The sequence below is a fragment of the Dermochelys coriacea genome, chromosome 5 (genome assembly GCF_009764565.3).
Source record: "Dermochelys coriacea isolate rDerCor1 chromosome 5, rDerCor1.pri.v4, whole genome shotgun sequence".
Lineage (NCBI taxonomy): Eukaryota > Metazoa > Chordata > Testudines > Dermochelyidae > Dermochelys > Dermochelys coriacea.
In genome coordinates, this window is record NC_050072.1 from 36,303,532 (window position 1) to 36,316,916 (window position 13,385).

General features: G+C 42.4%; 1 protein-coding gene across 3 annotated transcripts in view; it reads right to left on the reverse strand.

Annotated features, from left to right (window-relative positions):
* The window catches only part of ANKRD55 (ankyrin repeat domain 55), a 71,188-nt gene extending 58,266 nt beyond the window's left edge, over positions 1-12,922 (reverse strand). For 2 of the 3 annotated variants that reach the window (XR_006281470.1, XR_006281469.1), the window contains exon 1: positions 12,491-12,916. Coding sequence is in view for 1 of the 3 variants with exons in the window: in XM_038403800.2 (XP_038259728.1) it covers positions 12,491-12,530 (40 nt within the window). In the remaining 2 variants the exon portion in view is untranslated. Of the gene's footprint in view, positions 1-12,490 lie in introns of all 3 variants that reach the window. The other variant, XM_038403800.2, reaches the window with a different exon arrangement.
* Positions 12,923-13,385: the final 463 nt, after the last annotated feature.

Genomic DNA, 13,385 nt, shown 5'->3' on the forward strand with positions numbered 1-13,385 from the left:
ACTTATTAATGTAGAGACCAATTGTATGGATTCAAAAAAAACTGGACCTCGTCTCTTGATACATTTGGATAAAGAATGCTAAGATAGCTCAAATAATACCTCTGCGCTTTCCCTCTCCCTCTTCCTGCCCCCTCTCCCCCATACCCTTTCTTTCCTTCCTTTTTCCCCCTTTTTTGTATTATTGTTACCACCACCCTAACATGTTATGTCTGTGTACCATTTTCTGATTTTATATTGACTGGTCTCGCAACTTTGACAAGTTGCATAATTTTATTGATATCTTGTGAAATGTGGGGCAACATAATGTGGTAACATATACAAGTTGTGAGCCATTAATTTTTTTGTATTTTTTATTGTTTGTTTCTTTATGAAGATAAATAAAGACACACACCAACAAAACCATCACTGGTTGTGCCAGGGTAGGGACATAATTTCAATCCATAAAGATAAAATTCTTGTTGCAGAGAGTTCTGAAACTACATGTTGTTCTTTGGAATTGTCATTTTGAAAGTGAATTATACCTAGAAGACAGGAGTGCAATATGTGATTCTCTGCTCCATTAGAGAAACCCCCGAAGTCCTGGACCTAAACATGATGCTTATTCACCATCACATTGTTTATGCAATCTCTGTGTTCAGTCTTTTCCTCCCTCTCCCAAGTCTCTGTTTTTCTTATTTAGACTAGAAGCTCTTTGGGATTGCTGCGCACTCGCTTGTACAGTACCTAGACCAATGGGACTCTGATCTTGGTTGGTTAATGGTACTGCCATAATACAAATAAATATTAATATGCATTACTATCTGAGGGAGAGACAGCAGGATTTTCAAAGCCCAAATATTTTGTGCCTAAACCAGTAGTTACATGCAACAATATGTCATTTTGATACAATTGAACAGAGTGTACTTTAAACAGACTATCAAGTTCTTTTTGGTTGATGGCCCCACTGGCCCATTACCAGGTAGTGCCCCCTTCATCCCACATGGATGACCCAGAGATCATCTTAGGAACTGCAGGAGCTTAAACAACACTTAACCTAGTGGTTCACAGATTTTTAATAGGACACTTTCCCTCCCATGCTTGGTAAATCACAGTCTATTTCGGTGTTATCCCTGGCTCCCCCTCAATTTCCTTCCTCCCCTGCCCCATGTGTTTTATCTTCTCTCCTCTGTATGCTCTTGGACTAGCTTAGTACCCATCCACCCTGGGAACACTGCCAACAGGGGGTAGAATCATAGAAGATTAGGGTTGGAACAGACCTCAGGAGGTCATCTAGTCCAACCCCCTGCTCAAAGCAGGACCAACACCAACTAAATCATCCCAAGTACCAGGTGACCAGAGAGAGGAGGTAGCATATTTTGCAGAGGACATGGGATGAAGAACACAAAGTGTGTGTGAGAGAAGTATTTGTCAGCAGGAACCTGGAGACAGCAGTTGAGTATCTAGTTCAAAAAAGAACTAGATAAGTTCATGGAAGATAGGTCCATCAATGGCTATTAGCCAGGATGGGCAGGGATGGTGTCCCTAGCTTCTGTTTGTCAGAAGCTGGGAATGGGCATAGAGAATGGATCACCTGATGATTACCTGTTCTGTTCATTCGCTTTGGGGTACCTGGCATTGGTCACTGTCGGAAGACAGGATACTGGACTACATGGACCTTTTTGGTCTGACCAGTATGGCCGTTCTTATGAGAGCTGTAAATCAAGCACTATGTCCTGATAGCTGTCCAGAGGTAGAACTGGACCATGAGAAGCAGCCCTGAAAGGCTGACTATACAGCCATGAACCAGCATAGAACAAGGTTGAGAACAGAAGAGCAGCTTACAGAGTAGGCTGCTGTGCAACCCCCTTGTGGAGCTGGGAGAGGGCCTGGAGAGCTACAGTTGTGACAGGAGAGCTGGGTTCTGGGCAAAGGTAGCCCAGCCCATGGTGCTAGGGGGCAAAGTAAATTCAAATAAACAAACTTCCCAAGTTGTGAGGCACCCAGGCAATAGTGGCTATGGAAAGAATAATCTGAGTATCTACTGCTCTTGTCTTCAAGACTGTAGCTTACTGGATATGCCACTAAGGGCTTGTCTACATTTAAAACGCTACAGTGGCACAATGACTGAAGCAGTAGTACTTTAGTATAGATGCTACCTATGCTGATGTGAGGGGTTCTCCCGTCAGCGTAGGTAATTCACCTCCCTGACAAGCAGTAGCTAGGTCAACAGAATAATTCTTCCATCAGCCCAGTTCTGTCTACACAGGGACTTGGGTCGTCTTAACAATGCTGCTCCAGGGTCTGGATTTTTCACACTCCTGAGTAACCTAATTAAACTGACCTAATTTTCTATCACAGACCAGGCTTACCCCTGTGAAAGGGAGTGGTGTCCCACAATGACATGCTGCAGGGAGAGAACGGTGCCATTACACTAGCATTGGCATGGCTGTCTGGTGTTAATTCCTTAAACACTGGGCTGTGCGTTCAAGGCAAGGGCCCTTGTATAATGGATGTTTGCACAATCCTAATAGGTTGCGACTCCATGGGTAACCACTTGTGTTCGAATTCAGCTTTGGATACTGACACTGGCTGTTTTCTTGACATGTGGAGTACCTAGGTGTCTTATCAATGAGTTGGGGTAGCCTCTGAGACCTTGTCCACTTGGTTCCCAAGAACTCAGCTCAATTCCAAACTCATCTCTGAGGTTTCTTTATTGGCATACAATCAAACTACATTTGAACTGGTCAGGCTCAGGTATAGGAGGTGCATATAGAGTGTACCAGGCATCCAAAGTTACACAGCAAACCTCTTCCTTTATACACATTTATACATTACATTGCCTCACATCTTTTGGGACTGGCTTGGTTATTTTGTAGGACCCAATCCCTGTACTGAATGCTCTGTCCATTCTCTGTGTCACTACATCCCATATTCTTCATAGAAATATTGTTATGATATAAATATGGCATAACTAAGATATGTTTTATGCAAGATAGGTCATGTAAGTTATAATTGGAAAGGTTATGTTTTACTGAATATGGTTATCCTATTTGTATACATGTATCATTTCTGTATCTGAAGTTAGGAATATTGACTATGTAACAATTACAATTGTGGTTACACCTGGGAAACGACCGCCAGACAGTATGCAATCAGCCTGGATGACCCATTAGGAAAGACAATAGGTTTATGAAGACGCTGATCTCTTGTCTTCATGGAGTTCCTTCCTGTGGTTGTTACAAGTAAATCTTGTCTCATAGTGGCTTTAACACTGTACGGTCATGTGATAATGTCATCTAGTACAGAGTACCACCTTGGACACTGCTGGTATTTTTCCACTGGAGACAAAGGATTCCTGTCTTATGTAAATCCTACTTAAGGCTGGGAAGTAAGTCAATCAGGACTCTTCTCCATTACTTCCCCACCCAAGAAGGAAAACTGCTGAAAGTACCTGAAGAAACAAAGGAACTAAGCTGGGGAAAGGCAAGGGCTGAGTCCAGGCTCAGACAGGGGGTCTAGCCTGTGAAAATAAATAACTGGAACTCTAATCTGGAGAAACTCTACAACCTGCCTAAAACAACATTTAGGGTGAGAAATTATTATTTGTGACCTGTTTCTTTAGTGAATTAAGCTTAGGTTGTGTGTTTTGTTTTATTTGCTCAGTAATCTGCTTTGTTTTGTTTGCTATCCCTTATAATCGCTTAAAATTTACCATTTGTAGTTAATAAACTTGTTTTTGTTTATTCAAATACCCAGTTTGTACAATTCATATCTGGGAGGACCGGACGACAAAAAGATGTGTATATCTTCCTCCACTGAGAGAGGGGCCAATTTTTATCAGCTTGCATGGTACAGATATTTATATTCAGTGTAAGACAATATTATTTTGGGTTTACACCCCAAAGGAGGTGTGCACATGAGTGCTGGTTAAATCCCCGAGCTGAATCCTCCCACACAGAACTGATTTCAGTCTATGTCTGCTATGCATGTGCCAAAGAAGGCTTGAGGGCCTGGCACAGCAAGGACAGGGGGAGGAAGCCCAGGCTGGTGGAATGGGTGGGTTCAGTGGAATCCCAGCACATCAGGTGGACACCACGACAGGGAGTCCAACCCGTCACATGCACATCTTTCTCTTTATCTCATTGTACATTCCAGGTTTGTCTTATTCATTGTTAATGATTCTCTAGGAGTTCCCCTTATTTTAGCTCGTACCAACATTCTGTTTCCAGCCTGCTGATTTATTTACCTCCCTAATCATCTCCCTCAAGAAATGAAGCCCCAGCCATGTCCAATTACTTATGTCAAGCCAGGCCTACATTCCACTGCTTTTCTTTTTTTTTTAATATTAGCATTTGTTTCATTTGCATTATATTCCAGTCTTTCTGGACTTTCTTTTTTAAGTTCACTACCCAGTGACAGATTCCCGAGACCGGTAGCTATAATCATTTGAACCACCATTGATACTGGTCTCAAAGTACAAACCAGATGGTGCAAGCTCACCTCCTCCAGTATAGTCCACCAGGGTGTAATCCCACATTATAAGATTCCCTGCCTTTAAAGCATCCTTCTGTAATTTGCTTTCATTATAGGATAAAAAACCAGTACAAAATATACAAAAAAAATCTTTCTATTTATTACCACATGAGATTTGGGTGTGAAACAGAACATAGGCCAATTAAAATAGCATTCCCTGGGTCTGTACCAGAAGTGGTCCTCTTTAGCCACCACATAAAATCTATCATCAGCATAGGCAGTTTTTATTTTATCAACCTCCCAGCATCTCAGCCGTACTGTGAAATTTGGAAACTGTTCCCCTAGAGTGAATCCACATGCCAGCAACTCTGTTTGTAAGACATCACACCTGCACATGCAACTGTCCTCTAGGTGCAAACAGCAGTACAAACCTGGGACTTTCCAGACCTTGCATTGTCTTACACCAGTATTTGAGAAGGGAAAACAAACTTCTTCCACATTTCAGAGTAGCAGCCGTGTTAGTCTGTATCCGCAAAAAGAAACGGAGGACTTGTGGCACTTTAGAGACTAACAAATTTATTTGAGCATAAGTTTTTGTGAGCTACAGCTCACTTCATTGGATGCATGCAGTGGAAAATACAGTGGGGAGATTTATATACACAGAGAACATGAAACAATGGGTGTTACCATACACACTGTAACAAGAGTTATCAGCTATTACCTGCAGGAGAGTGGGGGGGGAAAAAACCTTTTGTAGTGATAATCAAGGTGGGCCATTTCCAGCAGTTGACAAGAACATGTGAGGAACAGTAGAGGGGGAAATAAACATGGGGAAATGGTTTTACTTTGTGTAATGACACATCCACTTCCAGTCTTTATTCAAGCCTAAGTTAATTGTATCCAGTTTGCAAATTAATTCCAATTCAGCAGTCTCTTGTTGAAGTCTGTTTCTGAAGTTTTTTTGTTGAAGAATTGCCACTTTTAGGTCTGTAATCGAGTGACCAAAGAGATTGAAATGTTCTCCGACTGGTTTTTGAATGTTATAATTCTTGATATCTGATTTGTGTCCATTAATTCTTTTATGTGGAGACTGTCCAGTTTGACCAATGTACATGGCAGAGGGTCATTGCTGGCTCCTGATGGCATATATCACATTGGTAGATGTGCAGGTGAAAGAGTCTCTGATAGTGTGGCTGATGTGATTAGGCCCTATGATGGTGTCCCCTGAATAGATACGTGGACACAGTTGGCAACGGGCTTTGTTGCAAGGATAGGTTCCTGGGTTAGTGTTTTAGTTGTGTGGTGTGTGGTTGCTGGTGAGTATTTGCTTCAGGTTGGGGGGCTGTCTGTAAGCAAGGACTGGCCTGTCTCCCAAGATCTGTGAGAGTGATGGGTCGTCCTTCAGGTTGTAGGTTATAGATCCTTGATGATGCGTTGGAGGGGTTTTAGTTGGGGGCTGACGGTGATGGCCGTCAGTAGGTAACTTCTGGGTACTCTTCTGGCTCTGTTAATCTGTTTCTTCACTTCAGCAGGTGGGTATTGTAGTTGAGATCCACTTCCTGGACACTACGGTGCTACTAAGCGATGGTCACATAAACACCACCCTATACCGGAAACCTACTGATCGCTATGCCTACCTACATGCCTCTAGCTTTCATCCAGACCACACCAAGTGATTCATTGTCTACAACCAAGCTCTACGATACAACCGCATTTGCTCCAACCCCTCAGACAGAGACAAACACCTACAAGATCTCTATCAAGCATTCTTATAACTACAATACCCACCTGCTGAAGTGAAGAAACAGATTGACAGAGCCAGAAGAGTACCCAGAAGTTACCTACTACAGGACAGGCCCAACAAAGAAAATAACAGAATGCCACTAGCCATCACCTTCAGCCCCCAACTAAAACCACTCCAACGCATCATCAAGGATCTGCAACCTATCCTGAAGGATGAATTAGATCTACAACCTATCCTGAAGTAGGATTTCCCCCCATACTGTTCCTCACATGTTCTTGTCAACTGCTGGAAATGGCCCACCTTGATTATCACTACAAAAGGTCCCCCCCACCCCCGCTCTCCTGCAGGTAACAGCTCACCTTACCTGATCACTCGTTACAGTGTGTATGGTAATACCCATTGTTTCATGTTCTCTGTGTACATAAATCTCCCCACTGTATTTCCACTGCATGCATCCGATGAAAGCTCAGGAAAGCTTATGCTCAAATAAATTTGTTAGTCGCTAAGGTGCCACAAGTACTCCTGTTCTTTCTTCCACATTGTATGTGTTACAGTGATTTCACATTTAACTTCATGGTATTAGGCCCTTGTTAATTTTCTTATCCTGCACCAACTTGTGTCTCCTCTTGTGCCAAATTTTTAGCTTTTCTGTCGGGTTAGAAGTGCGCATGTTTTCTTGCTCCATATATTTTAAGGCTGCTTTTACTTTGTATAGCACAGTGGCTCTCAACCTGTTTATCATTGGGGGCCTCAGGCTGAGAACCACTGCACTCCCCACACACAATCCCTCATGCCTAGTGCCACCACCCAGAGCGGGGCCAGAAGCAGAGCTCTGGGTGCTGGGTTGGGCAGCAGAGACCCAGACCACTGCGTGAGACTGGGCAGCTGAACCCTGGCCCGGCAGCAGGGCCAGACACCAGACTCTGACGTGGAACTGGGTGGCCTAATGTGGGACACCCCTCCCCTGTGCAGGGCTGGATCTGGAACCTGCAGCACGGGGCCAGGCAGCTGGAGCCCTGGACCCCGTGGTGCAGAGCTGGGTGGCAAGAAGCCAGAGCCTGGGACCCTGAGGTGTGGGGCTGGACAGGGGGACTGGACCCAGACCCTACAGTGCAGGGCCAGGCGGCCATACACGTGACTGCCTTGCGGGGCCTGGTGGCCGGACCGGCTGACTGACAGCTGGGGCCTGACCCTGGAACCCTGCTGCATGGGGCTAGGCAGCTAGAGCCCAGAACTCCACTGTGCAGGGCCGGGCGGCGTGACCTGGACAGCTAGCAGCTGGACCAGGACCCCGCAGCGCAGGGTCAGGCAGCCAAGTCCGAGGACCCGGGACCCCCCACCCCTCACCAACCCCCGGAGCTGAACCCCACCTAAAACCTGGGAGTGCTGCACTACCCCAGCAAAACTCTAAATCCCAGCATGCCCCCCCGCCCAATCTACCCACAGACCCACTCTCTCCTGCCCCCTGAAGTACTCAACATCCCCTTGCTGGGAGCAGCACTCCTGCTGGCTGCCATTCTCTCTCCCCTCCCTCAGACAGCCCATCCCCTGCCAGACCAGCACATTTTTTTTTTAAAGCACATGTGGCCCACAGGCTGAGAACTGCTGATATAGCTGTATTGCCCACATACTACATGTGGTGTTATTATTAGCACACCTATTAAAGAGGTATTTTGTGGTCGCTTGCTCCGTTGTAAACAATTTAGTAAGAGAGACCAAATAAATCTTTTAATTTTGCTTGGCTTAGCCTTGTCAGCTGAACCTTTGAACTTTCTTCTATTTTAAAATGGTTTTACACACCTGACATTTTCCTTTTGTAAATTGCACATTGTAAGCAAAGATCACTTAATTTTTTTACATTTTTAAACTGCAATTTTTATATTTAAGCTTTGAACAAGTTTTTTAAAAAAAAACAAACAAACAAAGAAGTGAGAACTTTTTGGCTTGGGCCCTGATAACTGCATTGTTTTGTTTTACTGCTGTCTCTAACTCCTTTGTTTTAATTCTGTGGCTCAGCTAGCTGAAGCTTTAGTAAGCTGATTGCTACATTGAAATTTGTGACAGGCAGTATTTTTTTTTAAACTTACTAGGTATTCCCTTCCCACCCCTCATTTTTGCTTGTAGTTATTTTTCTACACAACTGTATCCAAGTTACACCCCCCTAGTATATTCAGAAGCAGTTAATCCATATTGGAAATTTCAGTGGCATTCAAAGGATCTCTGCTGTGCTCTTCCAAGCAGTTTCCCCACCCCCATAACACTCTCTGGAGTTCCTTTTTCACCTGGTCCCAATCTCCCCCTAATACTTCATTGAGGAGTCCAGAGGGTCCACCCTTAGATTTAACCCACTTCTCCAGCATGGAACCCACTTGTTCATATTTAAACCCTTCCAGTGCCATTCCTTTAATGCTAGGCTATGACTCTTACACTTTGAGGTGTATATGTTACTTGCTCCAGACTACAGCATCTGAGTGTGATGGGATCTCCAGGGTGCAGCCTGGGACTGTGGGACCACTGTGACCCCTTAACTCTCTCCAGCCTGAGCTGTCTCTCACAATGCCTTGCTAACGACCAGCAGCAAACCCCTCCAGGTGTTGTTGTTGCTCAGCACAACCGCATGTAGAGACCCTACACCCAGATAGTTTGCATGAATGCTCCCAGAACCACTCGGGAATCACACAGGGAAAGGCACCAGCCAAATTACGCCCCCCCCAGACGAGCCAATGGAATTTTATTCATTGGTTCACTACTTCTTCAATGGAAAGTGGATATACACCAGCCTTTGCAAACCTGGGCAGTTTTGCCACACACTTCATACAAACTCCCTGGTAAAGATAAACAGTAAAAGAAGCTTCTTGGCTAAAAAAAGATAGATTTTAAGTGACTACAAGTGATAGGCAAAAAGTCAGAGTTGGTTACCAAAATAAAATTTAAGCACGCAGTCTAAACTCTCATCCCTATTAGAGTTGGCAACAGCTAGATTAAGCAGTTTTTTCTAACCCCACTGGGTACTGCAGTTCATAGTACACAGATTTCACCCTTGAAATCTGGTACAGTCCCCTCAGTTGGAGTCTTCAGAGTCTCCTTGTTGCTTGCTGCATAGGTGGATGAAGGAGAAAGGCCCAGCCTGGGCTCCCTGTGTTCAGTTTTATACCCTCAGTCCATGTGCTTGGAAAACACAAGTCCAGACATGTCTGGGTGGGCATTGCTGAGTCTCCAGTCAAGGCTGAGCAATTTCTCGGGTGTGGCCTCATGGAGATGAGTCATTGCATTGTTGCTCTCTTGCTGGACAATGGTTGTTGATGGGCTCATTGACATCCCGCCTGGGTGTTGGTTACTTTCCTTGCTGTTGCCTCTAGGGAGCTAATACGTGGCTGATTCTTCCCCAACATACAGCATGTTTTAGTGACAACCCAATTCACATAACTTCATATGCATTAGTGATATACATATATGGATAGAGAAATGACGTTCAGCAGATCATAACCTTTCCCTTGATATCTTACAAGATGCGCTTTATATGTAACATCACAATCAAGATGTACAGAATGTCACACTTAGTCACGGCACCAGTACGTTGGGGTAGCCTCTGAGACCTTTTCCACTCAGGAGTCTGTTGGGGTGAATTCTGAAAACTTATGCACTCCCAGACCTAATCACTGAGGTTTCTTTATTAGCATACAATCAAACTACACTTGAGTTAATCAGGCTGAAGTGTTGGGGGGCAAGTACAGGGCATACTGCACCTCCACAGTTACAAAACAAACTTCTTCCACGCTTACGTATTACACTGCATTTACTATACCTTGCATTACACGTTTTGGGACTGGCTTGTTTACTTTGTAGGAACCAGTCCCTGTGCAGCATGCTCTGTCCATGCACAATTTACTTTTACCTCATTTATGTGCCAGGCTTATTTTATCCATTGTTATCTTCTTCATTGTAAATGATGTTCCTCTTATCTTAGCTACTACAGATATTCTGTGTACAGCCTCCTGATTTATTTATCTTCCTAATCCTGTCTCCCAAAAAATAAGGCTGTATCCATGGCCAATTATTCATGTCAAGCCAGGCCTACAGAATGACCAATAACGAAGTTTGGCAAGAATGCTTATGTGGGAAGAGTGAATCCCACCAAATGCAAGAGCCAGCACAATGAAGTAATGGATCTTGTCTATCTCTGTTTTGATACAAAACTACTCAAGCTAGTTAAATCCCAGGCAGACTGCAAAAAGCTACAAAAGAGCTCTCAAAACTAGGTGATTCGGCAACAAAATGCCAGATGAAATTCAGTGTTGATAAATGCAAAGTAATACACATGGGAAAACATAATCCCAACTATACCTATAAAATGATGGGGTCTAAATTAGCTGTTACAACTCAAGAAAGATCTTGGAGTCACTGTGGACAGTTCTCTGAAAACATCCACTCAATGTGCAGTCATAGTCAAAAAAACGAACAGAACATTGGGAATCATTAAGAAAGGAATAGATAATAAGACAGAAAATATCATATTGCCTCTATATAAATCCATGGTATGCCCACATCTTGAATTCTACGTGCAGATGTGGTTGCCCCATCTCAAAAAGATATATTGGAATTGGAAAAGGTTCAGAAAAGGGCAACAAAAATTATTAGGGGAATGAAACAGCTTCCGTATGAGGAGAGATTAATAAAACTGGGACTTTTCAGCTTGGAAAAGAGATGACTAAAGGGGGGGATATGATTGTGGTCTATAAAATCATGACTGGTGTGGAGAAAGTAAATAAGGAAGTGTTATTTACTCCTTCTCATAACACAAGAACTAGGGGTCACCAAATGAAATTAATAGGCAGCGGGTTTAAAACAAACAAAATGAAGTATTTCTTAACACAACGCATAGTCAACCTGTGGAACTCTTTGCCAGAGGATGTTGTGAAGGCCAAGACTATAACAGGGTTCAAAAAATAACTAGATAAATTCAAGGAGGATAGGTCTATCAATGGCTATTAGTTAGGATGGGCAGGGATGGTGTTCCTAGCCTCTGTTTGCCAGAAGCTGGGAATGAGTGACAGGAAAAGGATCACTTGATGATTACCTGTTCATTCCCTCTGAAGCACCTGGCATTGGCCACTGTCAGAATACAGGATAGTGGGCTAGATGGACCTTTGGTCTGACCCAGTATGGCCGTTCTTATGCTCTAATCCTATAGAACACTTTAAGAGAAAAACTCAAATCAAAATGGATCCAGAAAATGACCGTGACAAAACTGTGTTTTGCACAGTCACTGATTCCCATTGCAATTTGATGCATATATATCTGATTTTATATCAATTTATTCACAAATAGCAGAATGGGATGCTGATTGTTAAAGTGACTAAACAAGCAGTATTCTTGGTGCACCACTTGCATTTTGAAGAATTTTGATGTTAGCCTTTTCACATGTGCAGCAAGCCACAACCTTTTGTTTTGGGGCCAACTCTGCTTTATCAGCATGTACACCTTGCTGGTGCATACTAGTGACTGGGAAGATTGCACAGAAGTCATTTTGGGGCTTTGTAAATAGACAGAGAGATTTAGTGCAACATAGTTGTTTAAACAATGAAAATTTCCTGCTTTGTGAAAAAAGGGGAATATAAAGAATATAGAACTTTAGTGAATTAAGCAAGAAAGGATGTAAATTATATTAGATATAGCATAGCCCCCGCCCCAACAAATAAAATTCAAATAATCTAACTACAAAATAGATAACTAAGATCCATCTATATTTCCATAGCAACCTATTCTTGTAGAAAATTTATCATTGCCCTAGGGCTTATTTTAGATATCTTATATTCAGACACAGTAATATTTGTGCAGTACATCTAAAGAATTCCTGAATTAAGATCACTTGTTAGTGTGTATTTCTTTCATTATTTACATCTTATAATTCCAAAATAGGTGAATTTAATTAGGAAAATGGGCACTTAGTTTTGTACAAGTCAAACACCACATTTTTAACTGGTTCTAGTTTAATGTAACAACTGTTGTATACACAAATCTCATAGCTGACCCTAAAAAACTGCTGTCATTCTTCCTGATGAAATCATTGCTTTATTTTTAAAGCAATACTAGTAGGCAGAAATATCTGTCCTTAACGCTGATGGAAGAAGATCCCTTTTGTATAAACACAGTGAAACAACATACAATAAACATATAAGAAATTCACATTAGACCAGACCTCCACCATAAAATATGAGGCATTGATTTACCAGCCAAAACCATACAATTTCAACAGGCATGCTGGGATTTTGAAATTAGTAGCAATTGACTTACCTTTGTGCTGATCAAACACCGATGAGGTACTAAAATCCATTGTGGTCTATCTCATTATTTACTGTTAGACCAGGCAAATAGCATCTCCGTGGTTTCCAGGGAAGAATCCCATATATCACAGTAAACAATATATGCAATGCTAGCTGTTGCCAATCTTCCTGTTTGAGAATTAAATTCGCTTTACGGCTGCAGGTTGTTGTCAAGGCAAAGACATGGTCGTTCACATAATGAGAATGGTATATTCTGTTAATTAAGGACCCTATTAAAAAGACTTCTCCAGAAATGGCCTAATTGAGCTTCTAGTTCTTGAAAAAACACTAGCTTAAGAGGGGCAAACTGTCTATGATCAGGCCTGAGAAAGACACTGCAGATCACCCAGCATCAGCAACAAGAATGCTGGCTTTAAACAAACAGAAATCTCAATGGGTGAATGAGGATTCACTATGGCAAACAGAGCATGTGCAAAATTGCCAATGCAATTTGGATGCTTCTGATGTACTCATTTTAGAAGCCAAACAGCATATGCTGTGTTCACAGACAATGCTGTCTTAATTGACTATTATATAAATATTGTAGTAGGCATACATTCTGTAGTTTATTAATTAATCAGCCACCCACCTATTTAACTGAGTGAGTTTTGAATAGCATGGAGAACATAAATAAAAAGGAATGACGTTTATTGCTGTATTTAATAGATAAGGTTTAAAAGTTCAATGTAACTGTTCTCAGTAACTACGGTCAGTTGAAATAGAAAGCCTTTTTAATGTAAACATGTTTGGTGTGTTTTAGGTAGTGTTTTAATGAGATATTACAATGCAACTTGTAATATACACATTTTATACTTATTCTCCTAGTCCTATGTCCAAGCCAAAGGAGAGGGAGTCCAGTTGTAGGC